Source organism: Ochotona curzoniae, unplaced genomic scaffold (genome assembly GCF_017591425.1).
Source record: "Ochotona curzoniae isolate NIBS_2020 unplaced genomic scaffold, NIBS_Ocur_1.0 scaffold_2587, whole genome shotgun sequence".
NCBI lineage: Eukaryota > Metazoa > Chordata > Mammalia > Lagomorpha > Ochotonidae > Ochotona > Ochotona curzoniae.
Genome location: NW_024467096.1, coordinates 11403030 through 11421298, shown reverse-complemented (window position 1 = coordinate 11421298; position 18269 = coordinate 11403030). Strand labels below are relative to the sequence as shown.

At 38.9% G+C, this 18269-nt stretch overlaps 1 protein-coding gene across 9 annotated transcripts in view; it reads left to right on the top strand.

Moving 5' to 3' along the window:
• The window catches only part of TP63 (tumor protein p63), a 204330-nt gene that overhangs the window by 126037 nt on the left and 60024 nt on the right, over window positions 1-18269 (top strand). For 8 of the 9 annotated variants that reach the window (XM_041002852.1, XM_041002855.1, XM_041002851.1 and 5 more), the window contains one exon: window positions 7920-8174. The exons of the other annotated variant lie outside the window; for it this stretch is intronic. In XM_041002852.1, coding sequence (XP_040858786.1) covers window positions 7920-8174 — 255 coding nt within the window. The remainder of the gene's footprint in view (window positions 1-7919; window positions 8175-18269) is intronic. 9 annotated transcript variants of the gene reach the window in all.

Here is an 18269-nt window from a genome sequence, read left to right as displayed (position 1 = left end):
GTGGCATATCTACTAGAAACGAAACCTCTTATTTTGGGGTTGTTTCTGTGTGGTTTCTTTCCAAAATAACTTGCATTTGGCTAAAATCACTGTCAGTGGGAAGCAAATAATTATGTTACCAACAAGATTTGGGTTGTACAGATGATCTAAATGTGTTAGAAACAAAACCTAGACCACTGGTTGTAAAGGCACTGCCTTGGCACCAAAGTGTACATGTGTTCATTTTAAGGAAGTAGAAGCTCATTAATAAACTTGCCAGCTAGGTGTGAACTACCAAGTATTACTCATTGCATAGTGAGTGACAGGACTGGCTATTCTGTTACCAGTTCCCATAAAAGCTCAAGCTCAAGGCACAATTCCCACCTACCAAGACAAAGCAAAACACCAAGGTCATACAGTTTTTGAGAATGCACTACGATGTTTGCTGATGGGCATATGCAAATAAATTGTTTGTAGACCACTTGTGTCATGATAAAAATCAATACTTAGTTGCATTAGAAGAAGTGATACTTTCTGAAGGGAAATTTTAATGAAGTGTTTTGCATTTTAAGTGAACTGATTATTTCTGAGCATCTAGTATGTCTCAGACACTGTGCCAGGTAGTATGGAATCAGCACTACATACACCAGATATAATGGGTTATGAAATTAGACTATAGTCCAAAATACCCACATTAGAAATAAGACATTTAATTTCAAAGTGATGGCAAGGGAAAGTGCACTGAGAAGCTGAAATGAGAGAACATTCTATGTGACAAAGCAAGCAACGCTTCTGGGGATGACATGTAACTGAGAGCTGAAGCGTGAGTTGGGAAAGAACCTGCATCAACAGAGGGAAAAGGACTGAAGGGATTTGCTTTGAACAATGAAAGAGGGCCAGGGTTGTGGTGCAGGAAGTTATGCTGCCTCTTGCCATGTAGGATCCCATTTCAGAGTACCGGTTTAACTGCTCCCTGCTGCTCATCTTCTGAATCGAGGTGCAGTTAATGCACCTGGGAGAGCAGAAGACACTAGAAGCAGGCCAGCCCCAACCCATATTGTGGACCCAGATCCAGGCTCAGTCTGGGTCCACTCTAGCAATTGTGGCAATTTGAGGAGTAAACCAGCTGGAAGACTTCTCTTCTGTCTCTAACCTCCCACCCCCTCCCCCTGTTACTCTACCGTTCAAACAAACAAACAAACAAAAAAACCAAAACAAGCTGAGTACTTTCTTTGAGTCTTTTACATAAACTTCCATATAGAAATCTAAGCACTTATTTACGTGCTGTTAGAATGAAGGCTGCTTGAGAAAGCGGGTTCTTGAGCCAGATTTACTGGTTTCACGGTCAAGCTCTTGTCACATCTTAGGACAGGTTACTTAATCTTGTGGAGCTTCAGTTTCCTCATCCGTAAAATATGTATACAGCATGGAATAATAATACCACCTATCCATGATGATTAAATGGAGAAAACGCTCAAAGCATGTGAATGCTGGAAGGCACACGATAAGGACTCAGTACAAGAATCACCTACCATAGTAACAACAGCTAATAGTACTTTCACAGAGTGCATTGAATGTGAATGCAAAATTTATTATAGAACTTTAATTTTTATAATTGATGGGTATCATTAATTTACTAAATCCGATGCCTTCATTTTCATGTCACAATTGTTTTACAATTGTTTTACAACTTATTTATTTTTATTTTGATAGAGAGAAGGTAAAAGAGAGATCTTGTATCAGCCAGTTCACTCCCCAAACGGCTGCAATGGCTGGAACTGAGCTAATCTGAAGCTGGAGCCAGGAACACTATGGGTGCAGAGTCCCAAGAACTTGAACCATCCCCAGTGCTTTCCCAGGTCATAAACAGGAAGCTGGGTTTGAAATGGAACAGTTGGGGCAAGAACTTGTGCGCATGTTGGATACCAGTGCCACAGAGCAGAGGGTTATGCTGTGTTATTGTGCCGACCTCTACCGACAACCTTTTACCAAAAATTGCTATGATTATGTATTATTTTCTCTTAATGTTCATGTGTCTGAAAATTAGTTCTATCAAAACATTGGTTGCTGATGGTTTAAAGTGTCTTCAAACTCTATTTTTCTTATATCCAGAGAAAGAATGACAAGATTAAAATTATAGATTCTGTCAAAGTTTATACCTGATCAACCAACTTTGTATTTATTTCTTGTACCTTATTTGAAGTTTGTAGGAACATCTCTCTTCAATTACAGAATTTTGACTCTGACAGAATCTGCACATTTGATATCAGACATAAAGCATTTTAGCAAACCTCAAGCCTATTATCTTTCTGTGCTTGTGTGTGCTCAAGATCTTTAGTCTTACATTTTGTTCTTAGAAGGTGTAGGTATATTTTACTTTTAAATATTCACTTTTAGAGAAATTTTAGAAGACAAAAAGATTGAAATATTTTGTATCTTAAAAAATGTTTTTGAGGGACAAAATGAAGCAAAATAAATTTTAAGGTGGATAGTGGTTTAATTTGATCTTATCATACAAATATCTTTTTAAGCTAGAATGGGGCATTTTAAGTCAATTGTGTTTAATTCTAGCATAAAACAAATGCTTGTTTTTTGAGATATGAGGTAGAAGACTTAAAAATGATGAGTATTTCTCCCTTAGGCTGTGCTCGTTGAAAATGCACCATCTCCCTGACATTATGAGACATAATGTTGTCTGCTTGAGTATAATCGAATGAATGCTTTGTAAAGCCAGGGTCAGGAACAAAACTGATTTTTTTTTTTTTCAGAAGGGGCTGTAGAATGTTCACAATTGCTCTTCCCTGAAGCCTTAGGTGAATGATTAGACCAGCTTAAGAAGCCATATTTGCTGCCTGAAACAAAGCGTATTTTGAGGTTTAGCCAGGGCAATGTTCTGCCGTGAGGACCATGTGCGAGCCCTCTCATGGCAGAAGTCTCCAACAGCCATGCACATGAGGGTGGACTTACCTACGGTAGCAAGATATTGGAAGTGGCTCACCTTCTCCACAGACATATTCCACATTGACTTTCTTATAAGAAACTAAGATCCATGTTGTTAGGTTACCATGCCTAAGAGTGGCACTAGTGCATTAAAAGCATTGATGGGATTTAGAAGCCTGTGTCCCCACGTCTCAATTCATAGCAGGGTCTTTACCAGGATGTAAGGCTGATAAATTCCAAATACCTAGTCTTTTTTGTTTTGTTTTTTGTTTTTTGTTTTTTTTTTATGATCTTCCATCTGCTGATTCACTCCTCAAATGGCTGCAACAGCTAAATATGGTTCACTCTGAAGGGGCCTCTTTGCACGATGCACATGGTTTAGGGACATAAGATCTTGAGCTATCCTCTGTTGCTTTCCCAGGCCATAAGCAGAGGGCTGGATCCGAAGTGGAGCACCCAGGACTCAAACTGATGTCCATATGGGATGCTGGCTCCACAGGTGGGAGCTTATTAAGGCACGATGCTGGCACTATCTAACTGCATTTACGCTCACTCAGGCTTGTAAGTAGAATTTCCTCCAAATGAAATTTGGGCAAATCATCATTTGCTCTAGTAAGGGTTCGTTGGATGTGAGGTGAAATATGATTTTGCATCACAATGTGAGCCTCTTCTATCCCTGATTTGCTCTCCATTTCTCTTTCTGATATTCTCTTGCTATGTATTGTTGGTTTGTAATGCCGTGTTTGCACAAAATCTGTTGCTGCAGAGAGCAGCATCTGGGAGAGACTGCATCCATCTCTGATGCAGGTAAACTGATGGAGAGAGAATTTTGGGTACACAGATTATACTTCTGCCCTTATTTCCGTTACAAAGACCAATGAACTAATTGGGGTTTTTAATGCTGCATTCTTTCAAAACAAAGTAATTATAACGCCAACTTTAAGTAAGTAGACATCTCAGTATTTACTAGTAAACCCTCTTTATGGCACAATGTAGTCACACACTACTGAATTCATGAGCATTGCTGTTTTAACCCTTTTATTGCAAAGTCAGAGAGAGAGAGAGAGAGAGAGAGAGAGAGAGAGAGGAGAGACACAGGATAAGATCTTCCGTCCGATGATTCACTCCCCCAAGTGACCACAATGGTCTGTGCTGCGCCTATCTGAAGCCAGGAGCCAGGAGCTCTTCCGGGTCTCCCACACGGATGCAGTGTCCCAAGGTTTTGGGCCGTCCTCGACTGTTTTCCCAGGCCACAAGCAGAGAGCTGGATGGGAAGCAGAGCTGCCAGGATTAGAACCAGGACCCATATGGGATTCCGGCGTGTTCAAGGCAAGGGCTTTAGCTGCTAGACCATCACACTGGGCCCTGAATTTAAGTTTAGTGAAGAAATAGATTAACCTTTCCAGAGAGAAGTGAGAATGCAGAAGGACTTATGGGTGGAGGGAAAAGTGTAAGAAACTGCTCCTCTCTATATAGGAATGAGTAGTTGTATTTGTTCTTTATGGTAATAGCAAACAGATATCCAGACCCTGGGTATGCACAACCTAGTACACCGAAGCCATGTCACAGAGCATCATTCGGCAGTTCTGTGCTCGGAGTATGTTATGTTGCTATAAGCATGTGCTTCACACTTCCGTAGGCAGATCAGGGAGTGTCTGATGAGCCTCCAGATAGATATTCCAACTCTTGATATTGCTGACTTTCAAGGACTGAAACACTAAGTTTTCTAAGTTATTTTATAGGAAATGATGCATGTGTTTGACCTTGGAGGAACTTTTCTTTGAAACTCATATAGTAGATATAAGATGAATGTTCATCATTTTTTTTAGATTTATTTGTTTTTTTTGTTTATTTATTGGAAAGGCAGATTTACAGAGAAGGAAAGACAAAAATATCTTCTATTTGCTGGTTCACTCCCAAGTAGCCACAATGGTTAGAGCTGAACATATCCAAAGCCAGGGAGAGCTTTCTTTTGGGTCACACATGTGGTTGCAGGATCCCAAGGGTCTGGGCCATCCTCCAACTAATTTCCTGGGCCATCTGCAGGAAATGGAAAGTGGAGCAGCTGGGACATGAAGCAGTCACTAGACAGGATCCCAGTGCCTGCAAGAGTAGGAATAGTTCATTGAGCCGTCATGCTGGGCCCAATCATGTTCATTTTTGTGTTGTATATCATGAGGAAAGAAGATTGCTTCTTTCTCCAGATATAGTAGGATAGATACATAAGATTTTCATTCATTATGTAAGAATATTTTGAGATCAAGGTATTTTGAGGTTAGTGAGGGAGAATCTGCCAATTTTATTACAAATGTTCTAATAGTTTTTGCTTACTAAAATGCACACAGAGAGACACACACCCTTGGGACCTCATAGAGTTCTTCTGAGGGCAGGTGAGTGACGTATAAAGGTGTCACACCTTCATCTGTAAGACACTTGTTTGTCATTGTCAGTCAGTGCTGCTATAGCATTCCAATATAACATGTCTTTCCCTTCTGTTTGTGGAATTTCTGGGAGTAAATAAGAGGGGCAAGCACTATTTCTTTCACTCTACCAGTTTTATTAGGAGGAAAGTAAGAGACAAATATTATTCACTTTGAGCATGGCAAATTATTTTGCTGGTTCTGCCTTGGTGACACTTGCTCTTCTTGGCAATATTGATTTGTACCTGGCCTTTAACTGCACTCGGTTAACATAGGCAGTCTCCCTTCAAATCAAGGTAACATGGTAAGATGGTAATTTTGCTCAACTCTGAGAGATCTAAATTTCTGCTTTACAAATTGAGGTTTCAGCATAGAGACAATCCTCGTGTTTTGAAGTGTAATATTTTACCTTGAATTTTACAAAATCATGGAAGAGACTTGCCTGCAGGTACCGTGCTTATTGACTTTTAGAATACAATTTCTGCTTCTTTGGTGCCACCCAATACGCTCAGTCGCATTGCTAGTCCAGGGGTCTCCTTTGTAATGCCTTGGTAAATGGAATTTTTCTTTTTCTTAAGTCCTCAGAGATTCAGTGAGTGTTTGCTCAATGGCTTTTAAAGCTGGGCCTCAAAACTCTTCTGTTTATATATATAGGGAGGAAAATTCAAAGGACCCATGTTTCTTTGTTCTCATCCAACCTCACAATTAGCTGAAGTTTCTTGTGTGTAGCTAGGAGGAGGAAGGGGTGGCCCACCAGGCGTTTTACTGCCTGGGAGAAAGTGCTCAGCCAGTTTCTTTGTCCTTTTTGTCAGGGCCCACTGCCTCCCTAATTGTACTGCTCTAGGGAAGCACGCGCCTTTGGGAGCATTATCTGATTCCTACAGGACTTGCAGGAGTGCTTTGTATACTGACCCTTAACTTGAACACAAATAATATCTTTTCAATCCCCTACCCGGGCTGTTGCCTCAGGCTTGGATACCTAAGAGCTTTAGTTCAGCCAGGGGTGTGGACATATTTGTACCAGTCTTGGCCTCGGGATTTTTTTTTTTTCTCCTCTAGTTATTTTACCTGCAGTTTTGCCACACCTGTTAGGAGGCAAAGCTGAAAACATGGGGTAGGGCTAGAAGCTATGGAAGCTGGAGGGGAAAGAAGGCAAGAGCAGCAGCTGCTCTTGTCAGCAAGGGGATAAGTGTAAAGAGATTCATAGTTATTTGCAGAGCAAATGGGGACGTGACATTCGGCAGTGGAATGCGAATGCATGAATGGAATGGAGTGGGCATGCGACAGTTAACATTTAGACACATGCTCTTTGGATTGAATGAAATGGCAGTGTCCACTTTTCTTCCCCACATGAAAGAATGGAAGTACAATAAAATAATTTTATTGATCCTACAGCTAAAAATGAAACATTTTCCAACCCCCTTCTTCCTTTGAGAGGCTGCCCTTCTCCAGATTTTAACATAGGCTGGGGTTCTCAGGTATGCTTCATTTGGAGATCCAGGGCCCTTGTTTGCTTTATAAAGGGCTGTGTTTCCCTGGTTGCTTTTCTTCCATTCTCTGCTCTTGAAGAAACGAGATTTCCATGTATCCCAGTGTGTCACCAATGAAATCCTGACCCAAAGATCAGTTGTTCCTTCTAGAAATGGGCTCTCTTTCACTAAGGTGGGGGAATGAGCAATGTGCAATTTATCTGACCAGACTGAGAGTTGTGATGGCATGGGCAGAGCCCGGGACCCAGATGCAGAAAGTTGAATTTCAAAATTCCAATTCTATAAGCAATGCATGGGCAGTTGCTTCCAACTCTGATAGTAAGGCAATAAAATTCCTTAAAGGTAAATTGGGAAGAAATCAATGCAGTATTACTGTTAAAATTTTGCTGAATACTCACTTTGTACTTGGGCCTGTGCTTTGGGGACTCTGCATTGCCTAGAGGGCTATATGAGCTAGCATGCTTTGAATTGATCAATCATTGACTCTAATTCATGATGCAATGATCTTTTCTTTACTTACATGGCAGAAAATAGTAGCAGGAATTGAAAAAAAAATATCCAAAAAGGAGGCCATATTTAGATGTCCTGTTATGTTCTAATTATTGTAGTTGGGTTTCCCTAATATTTTTGATCCATTTCCATTCTTTCTTTTTCCCCCTAATTTAAGATATTCAATCCCAGAAGTAGTCTTTCTCATTAGGAACATCATCAAATACATCCATACTTACATATTCCTGAATAAATAACAAGTAGTAGTCTTCTATTAAGAATTCCTAGGCAGTAGTGAGCACTGGGCACACTTGGCATGGGTGTTGAGTAAGTTATCCTAACTTTCTGCCATTAAACATTCTTGAGGAAGCCAGTCTCCAAAAGCTCCAAAAGTGGTACAGACAGCATGATATATGGTTGCTACACACACACACACACACACACACACCTACACAGAGGGTGGTCTTACTATTTCTGTTTATTCCAAATAGATGATTAGATTTTTGATGTGAAGTGTTTCAGATGTGAGCATCTCTTCAGTGGAGTGATCTGCAGAGTGTGAGGCTAATATGGGCATTTCTATATATATATTTTTTCGCAGCCACAGTATACGAACCTGGGGCTTCTGAACAGCATGGACCAGCAGATCCAGAATGGCTCCTCGTCTACCAGCCCCTACAACACAGACCATGCACAGAACAGTGTCACGGCACCCTCTCCATATGCTCAGCCCAGCTCTACCTTCGATGCCCTCTCGCCTTCGCCTGCCATCCCCTCCAACACCGACTACCCAGGCCCACACAGCTTCGACGTGTCTTTCCAACAGTCGAGCACCGCCAAGTCGGCTACCTGGACGGTAAGAGCAGGGGTGCACTTGTCACCAAGGTGATCCCTAAATGTAAGGATGCCTCAAACTGCCAGGATTAGAGATTCCAATTTCAACATGCAAATTTTATTGTTGAATGTTTAACATTGAGCAAGAGGAAAAGAGCAGTAGTACCATTTGGTGAGAAAAGTCTGGATCTACCACTTAAACATCCACCCTGGTATTTTAGCCACAGGGTGCCAGCCTGCATTGTATTCATGTGAGCTTTTTTGTGTGAAATATTTTGGGAACATGTATAGTGTTATCAAAATGATTACTATCATTTAAAAATCACGTGCCCGCAGTCTCCATCAGGTATAGCACTGCCATTATCATTATTGTGAACAAGGAAATGGCACAGTGAGGTGCACTTTTCGAAAGTGAGAAGCCTGCTTCATGGTATAACAGGCTAAGCTATTGCGTTGAGTGTTCGTATCCCATATGGGTGATAATGGCTTTGGAAAAGGAGTGGAAAATAGCTCAAATATTTGGGCCCTTGCTACCCATATGGGAGATCTGGGTAATTTTCCTGGCTTCTTCCAGGACCACCCCTGGTCATGGGGTCTACTTGGGAAGTGAACCAACAGATGGAAGATTTCTGTCTCCTTCTCTATAACTCTTTCACATAAATAAATAAATGTCCCTTTTTAAAGTGAATAAAGGAAGTATAGGTTGGTGCCAAGTAAAAAATGTGATATAATTGTATTGAGAACAAGTGAATTGCTTACTTGTGTCTAAAGGATTTATTTATTTGAAAGGCAGAGCAATATAGAGAGAAGAGACAGAAGGATATTCCAGTGACTGATTTACTCCCCAAATGGACAGGGTTGCCAGGGCTAGGCCATTTGGTAGTCAGGAGACTGAAGCTCTATCTCCTCCAAAACAGAAGTGGCAAGGTCCAAACGTTTATGCCATCTTCCACTGTTTTCCCATGTGTACTGGCAGTGTATTGAGTAGGAAGCAGAGCAGCCAAGACTTGAACCAGCACTCCAGTATGGGATGCAATCATCAGGGGTGGTGGTTTCTTACTTCTTCTGGAGTATACTGGAGTATATTGGAATATATATTCTTTCTTGCTTTTTTCACCATTTTATGTTGGGTTTTTAAGAGCTTTCTAAAAGTAATTTTATTTTAGCTCTTTCCTTTTGCATTTTATATTTCAACTATAACTGTTAGCTTAAACTTGACCTTCCTACCTTGTGTTATTTAAAAGGAGTCACAATCTTTAGTTTCTTCTGTTAGTAATCTTGGAGATGGTTCTGTCGGTCAGTAAACAGAAGAGCTTATAACCCTTAAATAGTTTGTTGATGGACTTAAGTGACATTTTACTGAGAAACTGCTAAAATAACAATTTTGTGGCTGGAATATTGATGTGTCTTAAGACACCAGTGGAACACTTAAAATTGCTGATCTTCAAGCTGACAATCGTTTCGTTTACTCAGCAATCCACTCTGTTGTAAAGGTTGGCACAGCTGAAAAGATTGTGGGTGTAGAGGGTCACCAAGTCAAAAACTGATTTCCCTTCTGAAATCATGATTCTGAGAATTGTGCAGAAATCTTAAGGAATTTTAAAAAGTTCCCACGATCCTAAACTATCATCACTCAATGTCCTTCTCCCAGAGAAGTAAATTGTCACAGACAAAAAATGTTGGGTATCTCTGCCTAAATTTCAGGTGACAAAGAAGGAAAACGTTTTGATGGGGCTCACTGGCAAATTGTCCTGCTATGTGACAACAGTCCTAAGAATGGCCTGAGTAGAAGGGGAGACCCCGGGGAGGAAAGGCACCCACATGATGGCTTCATCAGCCCTGTGTCCTCAGCAAAGGCCGAACTCACACTGTACCTCGGATGAGAATGAGGACAATGAAACCTGCCTTGTTTCCTTAAGATGATAGACTTAAGAATAAGCATAAGAAATTTCTGGAAGAATTTAGATTCCTGTTGACTACTTTGTCTGCCATTCCTAACTGACTGATGATAGGCAGTTTGACTTCTCTTGGATTTCCATTCTCTATTCTATGTATTTTGCAGAATAATTATCCTATTAATATATAATACTGATTTTTTTTGTTAAAGTTCTTTCTTGCTTGTGACTAGGCTTATTCCCAGTAGTATTTTTCTGAACCCAAGAAGCTTGGACCTTTATTTCACTGGTTGCTGAGATCACCTAAAAACATATAAGACTTGCATCTTCTGCACAGTAGCTTCTTGTCCTTTGAGTCAAATTACACGTACTGCTTCTACACAAAGACTCCACACTTGAAATCATTTTCTCATACATTTGTCTTACGTGAACTTTAGAGGCAAGTCTGTTCTTCCAGGTTTTATAAATGAGGAAGCTTTAAGAGGTCAAGGCCACAGACTTAATAATTGGACATGGAAGGAGTTGAACTAGAGGCTTTCTCAATCACAGTTTCAGTCTTTAGCTAGTCTTGACTCTTGAAGCAGTGACTTCCCTTTATTGATAGAGTCAGGGGCATGCTTGAGCATATGTATATATATATGAATTCATATTCATATATATATGAATTCATATATATGAATTTTTCTTTGAATTTTAATTTAAATGATGAATATGATTGTTTCTACAAAATTAAAATATTTTAAATTTTTTCCAGTGACTTAAAGTGTGATAATATGTTTCTATATTCTCCATTTCACAATCACGTATATAATTCTGCCAAATCGACACTTAATTTAGTTTCAGATTTTCCTTTTATGCCACAATTTAATTGGCACTGATTGTAGAGTCTTATCACTTATCATAGTATAATAGTGGTCTAGTGTTGTAGCTGGGAATCATCCACCACAAAGGCATTTTAGAGATGGTAAGAAACTGAAGTGTAGATTCCAACTGTATGAAACTTTCTAGCAGCATGTAGGGCATGCCCCCCTCAAATCCAATCTTTCTAAATTGATTTTCCCCACCTAAAGTAGAGTCAGCAATACTTTCTTTACCGTAAAGATTGCATGATGTGCAAATGTACCTGTAAGTATCAAGATAGTCCTAGGACTATTGCTCTTTACTGAATCTGAATTCAAATCCCTTATTTTTCAGGAGTTTACTGTAGTTTGGCTGAAGGTTTATTTTTCTGAGAGCCAATACTTTGAGAAAATGGAGAGGAAAATATATATTACTTTTCATTTATGTTTTTATGCTGTTAGTATGCATAGTCTGAGGCACTGGGCTAATAGCCATTCTCCAAGTGTAGGGATAGGTGGCTTGGGATGGCAATAGCTGCTCCCGAATGCAGACTGCAGCAGCAACTGTGGGCTCTCCTGAACCTGCCTGAGCTGGTGCAGTGTGCGTTGGCCAGCAGCAGAAAGGACTCTTTCCAGATTCAAGGACCTGTTTACTTTGGGTTTTTATTCATTATTTCCAATTTGCTGCTTCATGTTTTTTCCATGTTCCTGTATCACATAAAGGAAAACAGTGGTTCTCACTTATTATTGAATAATTTGCATATTAATTTATACATAGTACTAGAACCTAACCACTCACAAGCATGGAACCAGTTCAATAAACAAGGGCTAAGGGCTGTTTTTGACAGTGATTGGGGTGTCTGTTGGATTATTGCATGAAATATGGGAATGCCTGGGTTTGAGTCTTAGTTCACTTTTTACACTAGCTTTATAATAACACATATTTTAGGAGGTAGAAGAGGATGGCTCAAGTATTTATGTGTAGGTTATTTGAGTTAATTTCTCAAGACCTGGTTTTGGCCTGGTTCAAATCTGGATGTTCTGAACGTTTTGTATATGAACCACGAATGCCAGATTTTATTCTGGCTCTCTGCCTTTCAAATAAATAATAATTGGAAAGTGAAAACATGTGGCATTTCTACTCCCAAATGGAAAAAGGACTTCCAAAATAACTCTTAAATATATAGGGACAATTGAATACTACATTTTCTACCATTACCTTACAAGGCCTTGATACACTTACATAGCAGTATTAAACTTGTAACTGTTATTAAAGAGCTATTCTACTATAATAATATGGTGGAAAATGGTGGTGGAGAAAACTGAGAGGGAGGATGGTGGAGGGTAGAAAAGAATTCTTATAGAAGTACATCATGGAAAATTATAATAATAAAACATTTAAAATATTTTCCATCTCCTAAAATTTGTGCCACATTCCTTTGAATTTTTTTTTTTTTAAGTTACTCAAAAGGTAGACAGAGATTGGCTCACTCCACAAATGCCTGTCATGGCCAGAGATCGACCAGACTGAAGCCAGAGCCTGGAACACCATGTCTATCTTCATGTGTACGACAGGAATGTAGTTGCTTGAGTCAAAAGCAAAGCCAGGATTCAAACAAAGCAGTTCCACTGGGAATAGACGCATCTGTAGCACTGTCTTAATCTGTGTGCCAAATATCCACAGTGAATGGCATCCCTATAATAAAATACTATATGACCAGGACAAAGAGTCATGTGTCCTGATTTGGAATCTTCTGTGAGCTGCTGATAAGGAAAGAAAAGCTCTGTGTGGCACCTGCTTGCATGAAGGAAATACTTGCAAGGAGTACTCTGCGAAGCAGAGGGATTTTTCTGTGCTGAACTTCAATGATGTGACCTGGTGAATACTGGGCAGTCTGTTTTTATGACTGACTTCACACTCCTTTGTCTGGAGACTTATTTTTCATAGCCCACTGCACACACTACTCTCTCTGTGCATTCACCATGAAAATCCTTGGGCTGTGCTCACACGGAGCAAATGATCCTGCCCTTGGGAGGTAGGATCATTTTTTGCTATTGTGTCTTTCTCTTTTTGTAAACTCCGGGGTCTTACAGGGAAGAAACACTGACCTCAGGTCCACCACAATATGCAGTTTGCCGCATACCCTAAAGAAAGTTGGCTTGTATCATCCTGGGGGTTAAAGAAAATAATTGCAGTTCGCAACAGTGTCCCTCCACTCAGACTCTGATCATTAAGTGTCTGTGAATGTGTTCCCTTCTGCATGTAGCCATGATTTATAGAGAGCATTCTTTCACCTTTCCTAATCGTGACAACCTTGTGTCATGTTCAGAGCTTTGAAGAATCTGACTTGAGCAAGTGGAGAGATTAGGGAGGTGGCATATGAAAGAGGAACAGCCAGTTCCCGCAGAGTCCCATTGATCCCAACAGATCTGTCACAGTCTCGGCAAGCTCACTCCCCTTGGCTCACAAGGCGAGCCCAGATGCCTGCCTGTGGCCCACCCACCCTGTCATCAGGTTACCTGTAATGTAAGACTCTCAGAAAAAGGCTGCCAGCTCTGCAGAAATCTAATGCAAGCCAGCCTCTTGCGTGGCCCTCTGGAATTTAGAGGCTCATAAGAATAGCCATCAAAGGACATGATGTACAGACAAAGTTTTCAGTGCTCAGTATGATTTATCAGCTTCCTTTCACAAAGAAAACACTTCTCCCATTCATGCTTAACCCTAACTGAGGTTTGAACCGCTCTTGTTTTGAATGACCCCCTATATTTCATTGGGAAAGAACAGAAGTCAGTAACTTAGGCAGGTGATGTATTTGTTCAATTAGAAAGCTTATTGCACTTCTTGCCTAACGATTCTGTAAGTCACATGAGGTATAACGAAGTGGCCTTTTTGTGTACCTCCCGTGGTGAAGAAAATGATAAAGCCTCGATAACCTGCTATTTCTTCACAGAGTGTTGAGGAAGTGTGTCCCAAATAAAGCACTTGAGGATTCCTGGTGATGGTTCATGGAGCTTGCTCAATCACCTCCAGGTTTTGTAATTTAATGTGCTTGTCCACTGTAAAGCGTGCTGCACTGTATGAGTTTCCCAGTCTACAGCAGCATCCCTAAATCGGCACGTTCACAGAATGTGTAGATTGACTTCCGGTTAGTGCAAATGTAATAAGCCAATTCCTCCTACTATTTATCACAAACTCACACTGTGATAAATAGTGTGATAGCTAAAATTAGAGTTTCCATTTAAAAGAAAAAGGTTTAGTACTAATTTATTTCTTCTGAATATTATAAGACTGCTGCAGATTCAAAATCATTGAACAAAGCGCATATATTTCTTTTTGCAATGATAGTAAAACAGCAACAAAAAAACTTTCTCCTTCCTTCTCCCACTCATCTGCCACCCCTTTCTCCTTCTCCTCTATCTGTACCTTCTTCACTTGCGTCACTAGTAGTAGTCAGTTTGATATTGTCCTCATGATATGTTTATTTTCCTGCTTTCCTGAAGTGATCAATTAATATGCAAAAGATTATGGTCTAAACAAATCCTCTTGGAGCTTTCTTTCAGGAGCAGGAATCAGATCATTACACCCTTTGCACTTAGCAAATCACCTCAACTAACAGCTACCTTGAGGTAGCAAACCCAGATGTCACTGGGGCTATGGAGTTAGCATAAATGAGCCAAATGATCATTAGGTATTGTGGTATGATGGCCTGAAAATGCAGTGTCTGCAGGGACAGCTGCATTATAAGCCCAGGCTGTTGTCTTGGGAGCAAAGTAGGCTTAACATGAAAAGCTTAATTCATAAAGAAAACATCCTCACTTTGCTATAATAGTTTCACAACTTTTAATACTAGTGATTTTTTTTTAAAAAGATAACCACTATTGGGAAAAACAGACAATGTGGCAAAAATGGCATGGAAAGATTAAAGTTAAAATACTGCAAGCTTGAATAAACAGCTAAGTTAAGAATTATTGTATGTATTTTAGAAAAATTAACTATTAGTTCCAAAATTCATAGTGAATTGTCAGATGGAAAAAATCTCTCTATATAACATTGCCCTTCAAATAAACAAAACAAGTATTTTTTAAAAAAACAAAATTCATATGAATAAATTAACTGTTACTTTTAACTAAGAATACATTATTGAGGTTTATGTTTTTTTCAGTGTTTTTTTTTCCACTAAATGATCTTCCTTTTTTCTACTTCCTATTAACTTTTATAAGAAAATCAAATGCTGTGCAGTGTGGAATATTTAGCATAAAGAAAAGATTTATTGGTTTTGTTCTTATTGTTAATGGGCTTCTGAAATTCTACCTTAGTTATCTAAAATTGAGCAAAGCTATAATTAGAAGAAGACAGTGAAATTTAAAGGACTGTATCAGTTTTGTGATTAATGAACAGAGTGTGCTGGAACCAAAATCACCTGAAAACTGAAGGAGAAACAGAGAATAATGTCCTAAGAATTTTTAGCAACTTAAGAAAAGTGTAAAATGTTATAAAGCTTGATGGAGATCCACAAAAATTAATGTAAATTTGGAAATCAACCCTACATGGTGTATGTATTTTTCTGTGGGGTTGTTACTCTGGGCGCATTCCTATATATGATCTTTGCAACTTTTGCTTGCATCTCCCCAAATTATCCTTTGCCATTGTTTAACAATTTCTGTGTCATAATCCTCCTTCCCTTTGGTGAATACCAGTTGTGTGTTTCTCAGGATGTAAGTCAGATCATGAGGAAAAAGCGTCATGGTTTTATGTCAGCTGCAATTAGTTTATCTACTCAAGTCACTATAGTTAACAGCTTTTCTTTTTTTTAAAAAAAAAACTTACTTGTTTTTATTTGAAAAGGCAGATAAGATTTACAGAAAAAAGGACAGAGAGAAAGATCTTCCATCTGCTGATTCATTCCCTAAATGGATGCAACAGCTGGAGCTAAGCCAATCTGAAGCCAGGACCCAAGAGCCAAGAACTTCCTGGGGGGGGGGGTCCTCTAGTATGGGTGCAGGGTCCCAAGGCTTTGAATCAACCTCTACTGCTTTCCCAGGCCATAAGCAGGGAGGTTTATGGGAAGTGGAGCAGCCAGGACATGGACTCACCCATAAGGGATCCTGGCACTTGCAACGTGAGAATTAATTAACTGAGCCACTGCCCTGAGCCCCAACAACAGCTTTTCTTACCAATACCACAAATCTGAAATTTGTTATAAATTAGAAGGATGAATATTAGATCTTTGGAACCCCAAGGATGTTTTGTTGATATGGTAGGTTTCTGGTTGTTGTTGCTGTTGTTGTTTGTTAGAGCAAGGGTTGGTTGCAGGTGATGATCTCCATAGATGCCTCTCCTCTGGCTTTTAGTAGTGATTGTGACTCTCGTCAAGCTCATCTCATCTGAAATTTAAAATTTGGTGGTTGTCAGGGACCTTAGTGCTAACTTGTTATGACCCAAACCAGGGAAAGTTTCTTCACAACTAGAATGAGCCTTCTCAGGTTAGTGTGACTCTAATGACATTTTAATTTGTGTTTTCTTTTATGTTGTTTAGCCAGCATCATCCGCACCAACTCTTGTGAAAAATATAATGAATAAGTTGAGCAGACTATATCAAAAGACATTACTTTTTCTTTGAATGGTTTCCAAGTTGTATTAAAGAGGAAAAGGTGGTTACCTAACTTCAGAGCTCAGATTTGAAATTGACAAGTCATCTGACAGGCTCTTGAGGAGTGTGGCTCATTAAGTAGAATACAGATCTCAGGAAGATGAGTTTTGTGTACTAACAAGCTGTCTGAGCTAGGGCAGGTGGCTCTACTTCTGCCCACTTGTTAAATGGGTATTATAATATTTACTTGGCAGGATTGCTGTGAGGCTTAATTAAAGTTTATGAAGTTCTTTGGGAGCCAGGGAGACGAAACTCTAATATGTTATTATATCTTCCTGGATTTTTTCCCCTTAGATTTATGTGCTTGAAAACTACACGATATCCATGCTTAAAGATCAGACGGCTCTCTTGGGGTTTCACCCACAAAAATTCATAAAGTGAACTAATACATAAGTCCCTAGACATTAAAATTGAAAGAAAGTGTGTAATTTTCCTAATGTGAAAGATGTTTTTTGAAAAATATGTGAAATTGGATCCTGTATCTGTCAATCAGCTATTTTGTTTCACTGCCTCAGTGTTTTATTGGTGACATTTCGTCAAAACCAAGGAACAAATTTTCATCTACAATCATTTTTATTAGATTAAGAGATAATTACACTTTTTCTTCCAAATGTAAACATAAATGTGCATATTTATATGCATAAAATATATTGCTCTAATTAAGTATAGTGGAATTAATTCACAGAAGTTACAATTAGATAATGTAGGCTAAAAAAGAATCTTTTCTCCTACCTCTCATTTTGTTTATTTATTTCTTCCAACTTTTTGCTCGTTTAGATTTTCTTTTCTTTTTCTGAAGATGTATTTATTTGAAAGAGTTACAAGAAGAGATGGAAAGTTAGCAATTTCCATCCCCTGGTTCATTTGAGATTTTCATATTTATGAATCTATAGCCAGGAAGTGAATATAATGCTTCTACAATTTTTCCCCTTGTTTTGTATTCTTGGAAAAGCAAATCATGTTTTCCCATAAGGAAAATGTAATTGCATACCACATTTCTAACCAAGGAATCATAATCCAGTAAGTCACACATATGATTAACTGAATGTCAAAAAGCCAAGCAATTCCACTATAAATCACTGATAATTTATTATAAGAAAATCTCATGATCCTGTAAAGTTTACCTAAGTATCTTGCACACTTGTCATATATGCTTTAAGTTTATTTATAATGTGATTTTTAAAAATATGATTCATCAAAAGTTGGTTTCTGTCGCTAAATATCTTAATATTCCAGCCTTCCAGAATCTTGATGTATTTAACATTGAATAAGAAGCCTATATTATTGAAAATTTTTTTGTAGGGATATTGGAAAGGTAATTATACGAGGAATTCCTTTTGTTAGGAATGATACTAAAAAGTTTGTATAATATAAGCTGTTATTAACATGCAGAAGTTAAATCAATTTTATATTACTGATAATTTGCTTAAAAGAAAAAGCATACTATATTATATTGAATTTAAAAATATAGCTTGTGTGTGTAATCGCCGTGCCTCAATTGCCCTGCCCAAAGCAGAGTCGTCTTGAGATGATAGACAACTCCAGAAGACACCACAAGGGGAAAGCTTGGAGTGTTTGTTGGAGAAACTAGTCCTTTGCCTTTAGAATAGAGAAGGAATGTGGAAATGAATTTGTGTTGTGAATCAAGAGTTTGACATCACTCACCATCCATTCAAATTCATTACCTCCACTTACTTTTTCAAACTTACTTAGCAAATTAAATCCTGAACTT